Raw genomic sequence first — 13,199 nt, forward strand, 5'->3', positions numbered from 1 at the left:
AAGACTTTCGTTTATTAACTACATACATCGTTCACCAACTTCTGAGATATGCGCGTTTGAGGTAATGGCAATAAATCTGATTAACGTTCTTATAAGTCTGAATGAATTTTGTTTCTCAAATGACTCGTTCAAATCGTTGAAATTTGTTCATCCCGTTGCTTTGAGAGACTGTACTAAAATATGCTACTACAAAGATAAGTCTACATTAGTTACATTTGCATTAAACTGTGCGGTGAAAGAGTTGTGCAGCATGAAAAGCTAAGGACTTTAACTTAATATCAATCAGTCATAGGAATGGGAAAAAGGCACGAAGATTTCGTCGTTCCACAACCTTTCATAACTACATACATAATTGTCCTGGGTTTCAACTTTCTACCCGGTCAGGTTTGTAAATAATTTTTTCACTTTTCGTCACGGCTCACCACTATCAGAGCTTTTCTTAGGAACAATTGGAAGTAATCGAATGTCGTGAAACTAATTGCCGTGGCAATGGGGCCCTTAATGAAGTTCATGCTGATACCCTTGTAGAGTCCACGTCGAAAGCCTTCGCGTCTAGAAAGAAGATGTATTTTTTTCATCCTCATGACGTTTTCCATTTCTTGAATCCGAGGAACTTACTGCAGAATAAGTTTGATCGTTCCGCCAATGGAAGAATAAGTGTTAAGATTGACACCCATTTGCTTGGCCGTTTGCATTCTCCGTCGGACAATATCCAAAGGGTACGAAGACGTCTGGCCCACCAAGCCAGCCAGGGCACCTGACATCAGTCTTTGCGTTGGGCTTGGAGGCGCGTGGGGTTCGCTTTGGGTGAAGAAATGCTTCATCTTCTCGTAGACAAAGAAGCTCGTACCCGCATAAAAGACCACACCAGCCATGGTGGGAGCGAATCCCACGTACAAGGCCCAAAACCCTTCATCCATTATGATGCGCCGGAACACATTGACGAGATTATTGTAATCACCCACTTTTGTGACTGCCATGACCGCTCGCGCCCGATCCAAAGGGTAAGTGAGCGATTGACCGGTCAGCCCAGCCAGGGATCCGGCTACGAAATTTTTCACCCCGGGCTTTCTAAACGGTTCCAAAGAAGAAGCGGGTCGATATAGCCAAGGTTTTTCTGTGATGAAAGGAATTCCTTTTAATACTCACTTGACCGGTTTGGCTTCTTCGATACCCAATAAGCGTTTATATTGCTCATGAGCCATGAACTGAATGGAAGCGTAGGGAATGATCCGGGCCATGGTAGCCGAGTTACCACGCCACAATCGCAGGAATCCCTCACGTTCATACGTGAGCCGCAAAAACTTGACCGCGCCCTTGATACGATAGTTCTTCTCGGGATGGGTCTGGAAATAGATCTTGGTGCGATCCAGGGGTGCGATGGTGGTCTTGGCCAGAGCACCCGCCATGGCCCCGGCCGCCAATGAGGTACAGATCCGGCGCGAATTTGATATCTACAAACATATCACTCGATTAGAGAAACGGACCATCGACGCTCCTTGTGTGTATATGTATATGCAAAATGGTATATACATTACCTTGGGATGCTCGTGGACATCAACCGGATGGAGATCCACTACCAGCACGTCTTTGGCCGTTTGAGACACGACCTCCGAGGTGGCAGCCACCGTTTCCGAGGGAGGCGAGGCTGTCATAGTGGTCATTCAAACAACGCAATCGAAGGGAGCAATGCCATGACTGGGTTGACCTTGGGTCCGTCCGCTTTGTCCGATCATGGGCTCATGTCCGAATGAGTCGACACTGGACATGAATGGCTAGAAACCCAACCAATTGGAACTCGGCGGGTACGGGGGAACTCGCATGCCGCTCAAATCATCTCAGGGCAGGAGATTCGAACTCGGCCGTGGCTCCTCGATTATAGATGGGTCGTAGTGGGGACTTTTCTGGGTGAGCCGTGAACACGTTTGTGGCCCGGGTTCCCGTCCCGATTCCCCTAGCGGCTGAGAATGATGGTACCTGCGAAGCGATGAATTAGAAATGAGCCTGGTGGTGATTGAGCCACAGCATGAAGCGTTGATTGAATGAACGAACTCATGAGGAACCGACCGTGTACACGTCTGCGAGCTCGGAGACATTCACAGCAATCGAACAACAAGACACACGACACACGACAAAGAGATCGAATGAGTGAGTGTCCCTTCTTCCATTAAGTCCGTGCACATTGTTGTGGAAGATGCATGCATCCCATGCTTCAGTGGACTGAGAAGAAGTGCGCAGTGCGCAGTGCGCGGTGTTTTGGTGTGCAATTGTACATATAAACGCACACCCAACTACTGGTCCACTTACTAGATAGAAGTTGCGTAGCGTAACATTCGTCCTCAGCTGTGTTGTGAACGCTCGGCTACGACTGCCCTCTGGGGATCAAATTCGTCCAAGTAATGGCGAAACCTCAAATCCAGAGGTAGAAATCTAGCAAATCAGATTTGAAGTCTATTTGAAGGCGGTTGGCTTGCCTTGGGCCAATTCATGTTCTTGATTGGATACTTTTCCATCTTATTTGCCTCTTTTTAACAAAAAATGGGTAGAGATGGGTGAGTTATTTTAACTCAAAGCTGTTTTTAGGAATCTTAGATCATCAAACCTTTACTTTTAGGTTAAGTTGGTGAAATAGGGCTTAGGAGTCTAATAAAGCATAAAAAACAACAATATGGTTTAAATGTGTCAATTCAAATGTTGCCAAAATACACGAGCTATCTGACGTTTAAAATAGTCTACTGATGGGATCAAACAAATAATCACCGGAGGTTGCAACTGGTGCTCCCAATTTAAACTTTCAGTGGCATAGGGCATTACTGGGTGAATGTCGCAAACCTGTTAGTTAGTTCTAAAAAGTAACCCCGATTTTTCTTCTTTCAAACCAGGGCTACCTTTTTGGTCATACCTAACCTTTTAGGACACGTTGGAAACGGCGGTGCTTCGAGTTTCCGAGCTTTCTGGCGATCCTGATTATGAAAATTTATTTGATCCCATCACTGTAAAATACGACTTCTTCAATTTTGTGAAGCGTCATGAAAACATGTTTTCCTGTTCCAATGTTTATTACCCCAAGGTGAGATTGGAAATGAGTGCACCAAGAGAATAAAGTGGCGCATGCAGGTCACCACTTAAATAAGTATGTATGGCCATTGGCCATGGATTTCTAGACACTGGATGTCGGTCGACCAGTGGGGCCCTGCATTTAGGCGACCGACCACTCCGTTGTCAAAACAGTACAATAAACCCGTTTACGATCAATTCCTAGTGCTGAAAATTATGTACGTATCTCGATGACCAAGACTAACCAAAACTAACCAAGACTAGTCATTAGGGCTGCACCATTTGTCTTGTCATGTTGTTGGTTCGCCCTGGCCATCGTATTGTTGAAGCTCAAGAGAACGCAATTTTCTACTTGTGCCTGGCAGCCCTGACATCTTGACTAACACATCAGACCATAGTTTCTACAGACAGGCTTATTATGTAATTGCGGCTGAATTGGCTTTTTGTTATGACTTCTCTTGATCGAGGTACGTCCATAATTTTCAGTGGTTTATGGTTTAGTCAACCGAGTGGTTGGTCGTCCAACATCCGGTGTATAGAAACCCATGGTACGGTACTTAAAAAAGATAAGTAATATAGCTATAAAGAAAATAGCAAATCAAAAAAAAAGAAAATGGTACAGTTAGAGAGAAATTGTCACATAAAGCATGTAAAATGACAGACACAAATCCGTACACAAAAAGGTGGTCATGGCACACAAAAAATGGGGAAGCTCCTCACCAAAAGCAAAATATTGGAACCTCTAATATACAACGTGGCACACCAAGGAAAAGCACAAGCAAGTCATCATATCAAGAGATCACCAGGTCATTATTTTCAAGAAGTCTGCCTGATCTTCCTATAAACCGCAATAAGATCAAATGAGCCACAATAATAATCGGACCATTGCCCTGGAGAACCACTTCTTGAAGATGATGTCCACTCTCTTAGTTGCTCTGGATTGGCCAAGGATAGGGATCCAGAGAAGCCACTCTACCACCACGGCAGCCAGGTTGGCAAATGGGTTGATTCCAAGGCTGTTTTGGGCGGGTTTAATGGGCGTGTGGGAGAGTTTTTTTACTTGATGGGTTTAATTGGGTTTTTCAATGGGACAGGTTTTATCATTTTTTAATCAAATATCAAAGCTAGATCTTTTTATTTCTTTTCTTTATTATTTTGAGCCAAAGATGACCAAACTGTTCTTAAAAAACCTACTCTGTTACCATTACTCTTGAGAAAAAGTAACGCCATACCAATACCAGTTCTTTAGAGGGGGAATGAGTTGAGCTTGTCTCATACAGCCAATGAAAGAGGAAGGTCATGGGAAAAGGGGGAAAAAATGATAAAGGTTTGCTTTTAAGCTGCTGGCGGGTTTAAGCCAACCCTGATGAGAGCTACTCTCCTTTGTGAAATTGTGCATTTGAACATCAGCAGTAAGAGGAGAGTGTATGTAAAGATTCTGAAAGGAAAGATGCGGCATCTCAATGCTAGGCGACATTGGCAATACAACGGTGAAACAATGAACTCAAAAAAACTCAAAAAACAGTGTTTCTTCTTCAAAAAAAGCAAATTAGCAATATTTTTCATACCAATTCAAACAAATCCTGAATTGAAAATGACCAAATGATCAAAACGATTGAATTCAGATCTCCATTGTACTTGTGTTTTAACAAATTGAATGCTGGTCAATAACTATTTTCAAGCAATTAAAGTCAAATGAACAATCCCTCACTGCACCCACTTTGTACTTAGTGGCCAACTCTTGTCAAGCCGAGACGTTATGCCCAAGAACAATCAACTCTGACACGTTCAATAAGCATTATGTTGGCTGAAAGACCACCCCAGCATCTTGCAGAGCCTGGAAAACTTGCCTGAGAAGTTCTAAATGTTCAGGTGTGAAAGAATTGGCTATCTGAGAGTAGCGTCTGAGTACAAAAATAAGAAAGGCAATCTATGAAGCAGACCATCCATTACACGTTGGAAAGTCAGTAGGTATTCGCAAAAAAGGTATAAAGGCCAAATAATGTGATTACAACGGTCATTGGCATGTCCCCCTCAGCCATTGGAATTTGATGATAGCCTCTTGCCAAATCAACTTTAGAAATATGCTCTTCCCCAAAGGAAAACACGAAGTTTTTAAGGTGGGGAGCCCATCAATAATGCGAGCAAATTGATCTTCCCTGTTTTAATTCTACAAATACCAGCAATGAGGGGAATGGTGGAAGTAGTAGAAAACACCTGAGAGTGAGTGAGGTCAATCAGATAACTTCCCTTCATATCTGCAACACGTTTGTTTAACACCAAGGACTTTGAGCACAAAATAAGCTGACAAACATTGGCCAAATCAGTGTTTTCGAGTGACAGTATCAATAAGCAATACAATAAACGAAGTGATTGTGTTTAGTCTTCATCAACCCAAAATAATGAGATGAATTTTGTTCCTAATTTACGGATTCCACAACCATTGACAGTGAGGAGTGAGTGTTTGGGCACCAAAACTAGACAACAATTATCTTCTAATAGCATTTGCTGTTAATACATCCTCTCAGAATTATTCTTGTGTCCATTGCATAGCAACTTTTGCCAGGTTCAACATATGACAAAGAGGATTGCTTCCTACGTGTGGCTGGTCAAATTGAACAAGGAAGGCGATTTGAAGCTTGGATTTTTGTGCACTCTGGTCAACAATACAATCTTGCATTTTCCTTGATAGGGCAATGAATGAGATGTTGATCCTCCAAGTTCAGACATGATCAGGGGTGGTTCACAATTGTTGAAGTTGTGCTTCAGATCTGCCAAAACACTTTGAGAAGAACCTTTTTATGACTGAAATATTGGTTGGCATTGGCCGGTTAGGGTGGGTGTTTTTTTGGTAAAATTTGCTTTCTGGTTGATAGTTCAGTCCCATTTGTATGTTCTAAGGCAGAGAATGCCCCGCCCATCTCTTATCATGTAAAGCCCACAAAGAGATGAAACTCATATACATTCACAACAATGAGTCAAGTGCGAGTGTTCCAAACAACGCGTTTGTTTTGAGGTTTTTTCATGCCCATGCTCAGCTGTTGTCTTGTGACGCTGCTCGACCAATCAGCAAGAACCAGGCAAAAGGAGATGACGCGTCTTTTTCATGAGTGTCATTAAGTGTATGAATGTTTTGTGGATTTCTCCATAGTATTTAATAGGGTGGACCGAATGCGGTTATTTCTCAAACTCCAACTGCGGGGAAATCCGCGTTCAATCTGTCTCCTGCTGTCCAACATCTATGGGGGACTCAGATGCTCCATTTGATCTTGTGAGGACCCATCCTCCTGCTACTTCACTTCCATTGGGATTCCGCAGGGGGATTCACTTTTGGAAATTCTTTGCAATCTTTATGTTTCTGCCCTTTCCAAACCCTCATCCACCAAGGTCCCACAATCAACCAGTTTCCCGTTCAATATATTCAATACACAGATTCTCTTAGCTGAATAAGCTTTGGAATTGCAACATGCCATCAATGTGCTCCAACGTTACTTCAAAGAGAACGGCCTTCAAGTCAATACCATCACGAAAAAGGCCATAGTTTTCTATAAAGGTCGTCTACCTCCCACCTCCTTCCATATCAACAATAGAGAAGTGTAAAGCTTTGGATTTCACTTGTGTGCCCTCTGGTAATACCATGACATAAGTGTCACCTACTTCTATCATGGTAGTTCTTGCCACGATTGTGGCGCAGCCTGGCTAGCTCCCACAGATGAAACCCCATCCAGTCCTTTACACGTCAATAGTCCAATTGAAATTGTCAAGTATTTTTTTGCATTCAGCAGAATAAGACATCAGGAAAAATGCGCCTCAAATACTTAATGCATTCCCGAACCCATACCAGTTTCTAAGACGCCACCAATTGATTTTCAAAATGCATACGAGGGTGCCATCTTGCAGGAAATATGTTCAAAAGAGCAGATGATGCTCTGAAGCAAGAGGTCAAATATAGCATTGTGTTTGAATGGCTACCATACTTTACTAGAGCTTCAACATGAATTGGAAGTAATTAGATAGTGCAGATGTTTATCCTTACGTCAAATCTTTACTCCTGACAATATCACAAAGAGCTCTCATAACAAAGTTTTGGCGGAATTGAAATGCAGACTTTATGATTTAGAAGAGAACACCCTGCGAATGACAACAGCTAGAGAGAAAAAGAAAAGAGAAAGAGAGGGAGAAGGCAAATGCCCACATAGAACAAGTAACAGAAAAGTAAAAATTGAGTTTGTTGCGGTTTTTACTTCAGCTGAATTGGTAACCAATGGACAGTGCAACTCTAGATGATGGAAAGCAGCGCCTCTACAATCAGAAGCTATACCCTAGCAGCCGGTTAACTGACATTCATTTGCTCTGAAAACTAGTCCGCCTGATTACCTCTCATTGCACTCTCTAGGAGTTGCTTCCTCTTAGCCCATATATGTTATGTTTTTGAATCAAGTTAAAACCAACTTGGTTTCATACACCCACACAAAAGGCGGGAACTGGCGGAACAAACAAACTGAGTGAGTATCGAATCAACCCCATTGGAGGGGTCGAAATTGTAAACCTTGAGATTCATTGCAATTGACTATTAAAACCTGGTTGAGGAAAAACCTCATTAATATTGTTGAAGATGTATTGTAAAAGATACCTTCTGCACCTCCTTTAAATATTGCATTGTCCTAATCTTCAAGGTTTGTTGCAATAAAGTAGTTGCTCTCTAATTTGCACACTATTCCTGCTTTTCCTGTTGGCAAAAGCTCAAATGATTCCTGAAAATGCAACTAGAATCTCAATGCTTTCCACACAAAAAAGCAAATAAAAAATATTTACATTTGAGAAGTCTCTTGACTCAGACGAAACAAATTTGATCTAGAAACGTGCATGGTTTAGGGCATTAATTTGTGGGTCCAAGTTAGGAGACAACTTCAAGGGCATGTGATTCTTGAGATTTTGAAATGCATTGATACCTTTGGCAATTTGGTGCTTTTGCAAAATTAGTTTCACGTTGCCTTTTTACGTCTGTTTTTGCCTTAAAACAGGTTCACATCTTTGCCCTCGAGATTTTTTTCCCCTGTGGAAAAAGTTATTCCATGCTTTCAAAAAAATGATTAGTGATTATTTGGCTCTCAAAAACAATTTTATTTCCGAGCCTACTGATCAGGGCAGAAGGCACCATGGACAATGCAAGAACCTGCTAGCTAGGGAGAGCACCTTCAAATCCAATGTTGAAACCAGGACTTTTGACCATTCTCTCTTTCAACCCTTCAAGTTGCTCTTTAGGTTTTTTAGCATCCAGACGTAGATCAAAGATCACCTTGTTGTGAAATCGTGAGACGATGTCATCATGTTTTTCTTTACGAAGAGACCTAAGGAACATAGCAAAAGAAAAACAGCTGAAAATTAAACAGTATCATTTTCAATTCAAAGAGAGCTAGAGAATTACTTCTCTCTCCACTACAGTGGTGACCCTAACATTGCCACTCAGCATCCTACCAGCATGTCTGCCAGCTTCACCCAGGACATGTCCGCGGCCATGGCCGTTGCTGCCGCCACTGTCGTAGCAAACCTGCCGGCCGCGCTCGCCGCAGATGCCCAAGTTCGCCCAGGACCACCCCCAGGCCTGGTTCACGGCCGCTAAGGTGCAATTTGCTTTAAGCTGGAATCGACCAAGCTTTCACACATGCTGAGCGTATAATCTCATCAACGTGGCCATGCAGAGTGACCCCATGGTCACACCCTTACCACATTCAAGACCAAACTAATCAGAGATCAACAAAGATTAGAGATCGACTAACTCTGAAGAGAGCAGCAGTCAGCTATATTGATACACTATGCGGAAAACCAGATGAGACATAGAATACCTGGCTGAATCACCTGGCTGAATACCTGGCTGAATGGCTGAGAGAGATGAAAAATAGTTTAGTAGAAAAGATGATTGATTCTTTGGAAGACTTGTCATGGCACTAATCACAATCAATCACTGAAAGGCCTTTTCCATTTACTATGGACGAACATCACTGGATGTTGTTAGCGGACGGTGATATTTGTTGGAAATGGAATCTGCACTTGATGAAAAGGTTGAGTAGAGTTTTAGAAAGATTGTTCCGTCGCCTGTAACTGTCTAATGTGCTCTCTGCTCTTAGTTGGTGTACATTGAACAACTATAAATGGCCGAATTTCTCAAATAAAGTCACAGTAGATATACACTCGTCTTCGCCTTTACTAGGATTACAATAATATTGCCATCAAGCGGGGAGATTGGAACCTCCTTGATGCGGCTGGTGGTGTCGGTGGTGTTGCTGCCCAGTGGAGGCAGCAGCTTAGCAGGCTGTGCCACTCTCCCCTCACGGGGTGCAAGGCGACGCTGACGGCATTGGAGCTCTTCAATGAACTCCAGTGAAGAGAGGTTGCGCCCAAAGGGGACGCTCTGGGGCCCTTGTAGTTGGCCCATGGATGGGCTGAACATGCCCATTGGAGGCTGCAGGCCCATATGAGGGCTGCATGTTGTGCATGAGGACATTATGGTAGGAGACCCGTGCAGATGATGGCGGCGGTAATACGTGTACAGCGTGTAGAGGAACCAAATGGTGGGAAGGACCCTGATGGAACCTGACAATAGAGCCGGCAGATGTGTAGAATGATAAAGGATTCTCCCAAAGGGCACACGGATATAACTTTGCTGCTCTGGTCCCACAGCTTGGAAATGGGGTTCTGAACTCAAACTCGCATATTGGGAACTTTCAAGCTCTCAGATGGTGATGCAGGCCGGGGAGTCATGTGCAATGCGGGGAAAACAGTTTGGAGCTGGCGGCCAAAGAAGATTTCACTTGGGGCAAGGCCAGTTGACGCGCGTGGGCTCGCTAGAAATTCACGCAGCGCCGTCCGAAAAGATGACATGTTGGCGGTGCGATGAAGACGGAGTTTGACGTTTTTCACAGCTGCCTTGGCTGGGTCCATTGAAAACCATAACTAGAATGCTTAAGTTCAACAGAGCCAACAGAAGCTGTACCGCATGAGCATGTTTTCAGGTCAGCTGACGCTGGTGGAAGATGGACAAAGATATTACGTTAAATCTCGCTTCAGGCAAGTTGAATTATTATCATGAAACGTGTGTTATTCCTCTTTAATCTTAATTTTATTTGAATCTTACAAATATACAGGTAGAAAGAGTGGTAGAATAATAAAAAACATGCTTTTTAGGGCATGATACATGTAACATGTCAAAAAAAGATCTGGACATTAGTAGAGCAAATCATGTACTCTATTGATTGCCCTTGCTTAGCAACGCATCTCGAAAATCTGGAAAGTGTAACAAAATGTATTACAAATTGCAACGCAATGATGAGGCATTCAGAATCTCCCAACAATGTGCTTGAATGTGGGCGACATGATTGCCCCTATACGTAAACAAGGTAGTTCCGACACCTCTGGAGGTCAGCCTGAACCTAGGCTTGTTCCTTGCGTTTCAGTTAAGTGTTTCCACCACATGGATGAAAACTTTAACTTGAGCCCCATTTTAACCTCTTCAAAATTTTGTTCTTAAAAATGTGGTCGGACAACTTACTCAAACCCGTTTTATGAAGCGTGCTGGACGAGAGCAATTGCTTGACAAGGAGTCTTATTAGGGGTTTCTACTCTGAATTTGGACGAGCCGTCAACGATTCAAATTTGCACCATAGTTGCCCTAAGTAGCTTGACTACGAATGAAACATTTTTTCCACCAGCGACAGCTGAGACGAAAACATGGGATCGCAGCGCCCTTGATTGATCTATATGTGAAGTTATCTATGGCTAGGCCATTGGAATTGGGATGATGCAGGCTGGCCGGCTCAAAGGTGATGCCTTCATGTAAGCACCACTCTGCGAATTCCGCTCTAAATTGTGGGCCGTTTTCCGATCTGATGAAAATGGGGTTGCCCAAAACGTCAAACCATTCTTCACTGCACCGCCAATATGTCATCTTTTCGCACGGCGCTGCGCGAATTTCTGGCGAGCCCACGCGCATCAACTAGCCTTGCCCTAAGTGAAATCTTCTTTGGCCACCAGCTGCAAACTGCTTTCCCCGCATTGCACATGACTCCCCGGCCTGGGTCACCATCTGAGAGCTCGATTGTTCCCAATATGCGCGTTTGAGTCCAGAACCCCATTTCTAAATACAGGAGGAGTACAACATAACCCAACTCCTTTGTATTAAGACCATGGGCATGTGTGCCCCAGTACGCACAGTGGTCTCCAGTCTACCCCACGCTTCTGCACCTGCCTCTTCAGTCATACAGGTGCCCAAGGTCAAGGTTCCAGTGCTTTCATTGGACAATACCCCTGCCGAATTGCGTTCATGACTGGATCTTGAGAAAAAACTTATCGTCATATACAACATTGGATCACCAGACTTACGTCCGTCAATTCATCAACGTGGAGCTTGAGAATATGATTGCTCCACAGGTGAGCATGACAACCAAAATCTTTGAGGTTGGTGGTATGCTCAAACTCATCGAAGCTGAGTTCCGCTAATGGTTTCCAATGCCAGCCAGACGGGTCAAATACTTCACACCAATTGGAAGTCCGGCAACTCATATTCCAAGCACCTTGCCAAGATGGAATCACTGGCCAAGGAAGCCGACCTGGCTAACCTGTCCATCGACCAAATTCAAGCTTTTTGTCTCGTCTCTTCCATGTATGCAGATGAGAAGCAGAAGAAGAAGCTGCCCAAGCTGGAGAATCCTTCTCTGAGGACAGTGAAGCAGAAGATACTGTCGTATGAAAGGGCCATCTTCGCAGCTTCTCGACCGTCGTCAATGGCCTCCACTAAGGTCAATAGAGTGATTGGACAACAGACCCATAAGAAGAGTAACCGGCAAAAGTCTGTTAAAGCCAAATCATGGGCGGATCTGGAAGGAAAATGCACTTGCTGCGGCACCAAGGAGCACAAGGCTGCACAGTGCCCCAAGAGAACGTCCTTTGCAAGAAGTGCGGCTGTAAAGGGCACTTGAGCTCCATGTGCATGAATTGTGTGCCATTCCCAAAGACACCTGTCTGAGCTTCCCAGGTCACAGAGTCCAACACAACGTCTTCAAAGCAACCTGAAGAACCCAAGGCCGTTGGTCAAACTCCCTTACTACAAGTATTCCGACTTTGTATCACATGTCCCTGCTGCTGAGGTGGTCCAGAGCGCTTCTGGGTCACGCGCAACCCCAAGGATCCATGTCCATGTTCAGTCTCCTCACAACGTCCAGTTCCACCTCAGGGCCATCAGTGACACCAGAGCTACAAGAACCATGCTATCCCTGGACGTGGCCCAGAGGCATAACTCTGAAGAGAGCAGTCAGCTTTATTGATATACTATACGGAAAACCAGATAAGACATAGTATAAATGTACAGAAAACCAAATGGAACGGCCAGAGGGTTGAAATCTCTTCAACATGAACTCTTTGGTGGAAGTTTGGAAAATTCTCAATAATTGACCAAAAGAAATAGATAAAGTCTTTTCTGCCTGTGGTTAGTCCTCCCATAGCCATTCAAAGTACAGTCGGGCGTGACCTTTGACCTCCTGCGCTGGGCAATCATTTTATTACTAATGCTGTCAGACTGTATAATGCTCTCACTGTTGAATTTCAAACAGTCCCAAAAATTAGCTCTTTTTCAAGTCCCCCATCAACCAGTTGCTGCCCATTTATCCCCTGTGATATGATATCTCGATTTTCATGCACACTTTACAAATCCAAGCCTGAAATGTGTATCATGTACCAAAGATGACCTCACCTTAAAAGAGTACTTGTACTTATAAATACATTCATGTCAAATCAAATCAATGCTTTAGGCAGCTGAAAGTAAAGTCTATTGACAACTTCCAACTGCCTTCCCAAGACTAAACCGACTCAGATCACGGGAAACAATGCGCTGCTTGTGCTGTCTCTCTGTCTCAGCCTGCCCAATCCATCAAGCAGCCTGATTGTGCTGGATAAAGTGGCTAGATTCCTTGCTAAATCCAGAGCTGTGGTGCTGGGTTGCCTTGGGTGACCATCTTAAGACAAGTACAAAACGGCATGGATGAAGGCTCAAGTACAATGCTTGTTCAGGCCACATTCGCGAACCAAAAGAACAAAAGAATTGAAGATTGAATTAATGGTTAGCTAATGATCTGCCCCCAAATGTTCCC

General features: G+C 43.8%; 1 protein-coding gene across 1 annotated transcript in view; it reads right to left on the minus strand.

Moving 5' to 3' along the window:
* LOC131888399 (mitochondrial coenzyme A transporter SLC25A42-like) overlaps positions 1–2,255 on the minus strand; it is a gene marked incomplete in the record, with an annotated part of 2,365 nt that extends 110 nt beyond the window's left edge. Inside the window, 5 exon segments of the mRNA XM_059237248.1 lie at positions 54–552; positions 619–1,071; positions 1,150–1,454; positions 1,539–1,977; positions 2,068–2,255. Of these exon segments, the coding sequence (XP_059093231.1) occupies positions 402–552; positions 619–1,071; positions 1,150–1,454; positions 1,539–1,664 (1,035 nt within the window).
* Between the last annotated feature and the right edge of the window lie 10,944 nt (positions 2,256–13,199).

The sequence above is a fragment of the Tigriopus californicus genome, chromosome 1, assembly GCF_007210705.1.
Source record: "Tigriopus californicus strain San Diego chromosome 1, Tcal_SD_v2.1, whole genome shotgun sequence".
NCBI lineage: Eukaryota > Metazoa > Arthropoda > Copepoda > Harpacticoida > Harpacticidae > Tigriopus > Tigriopus californicus.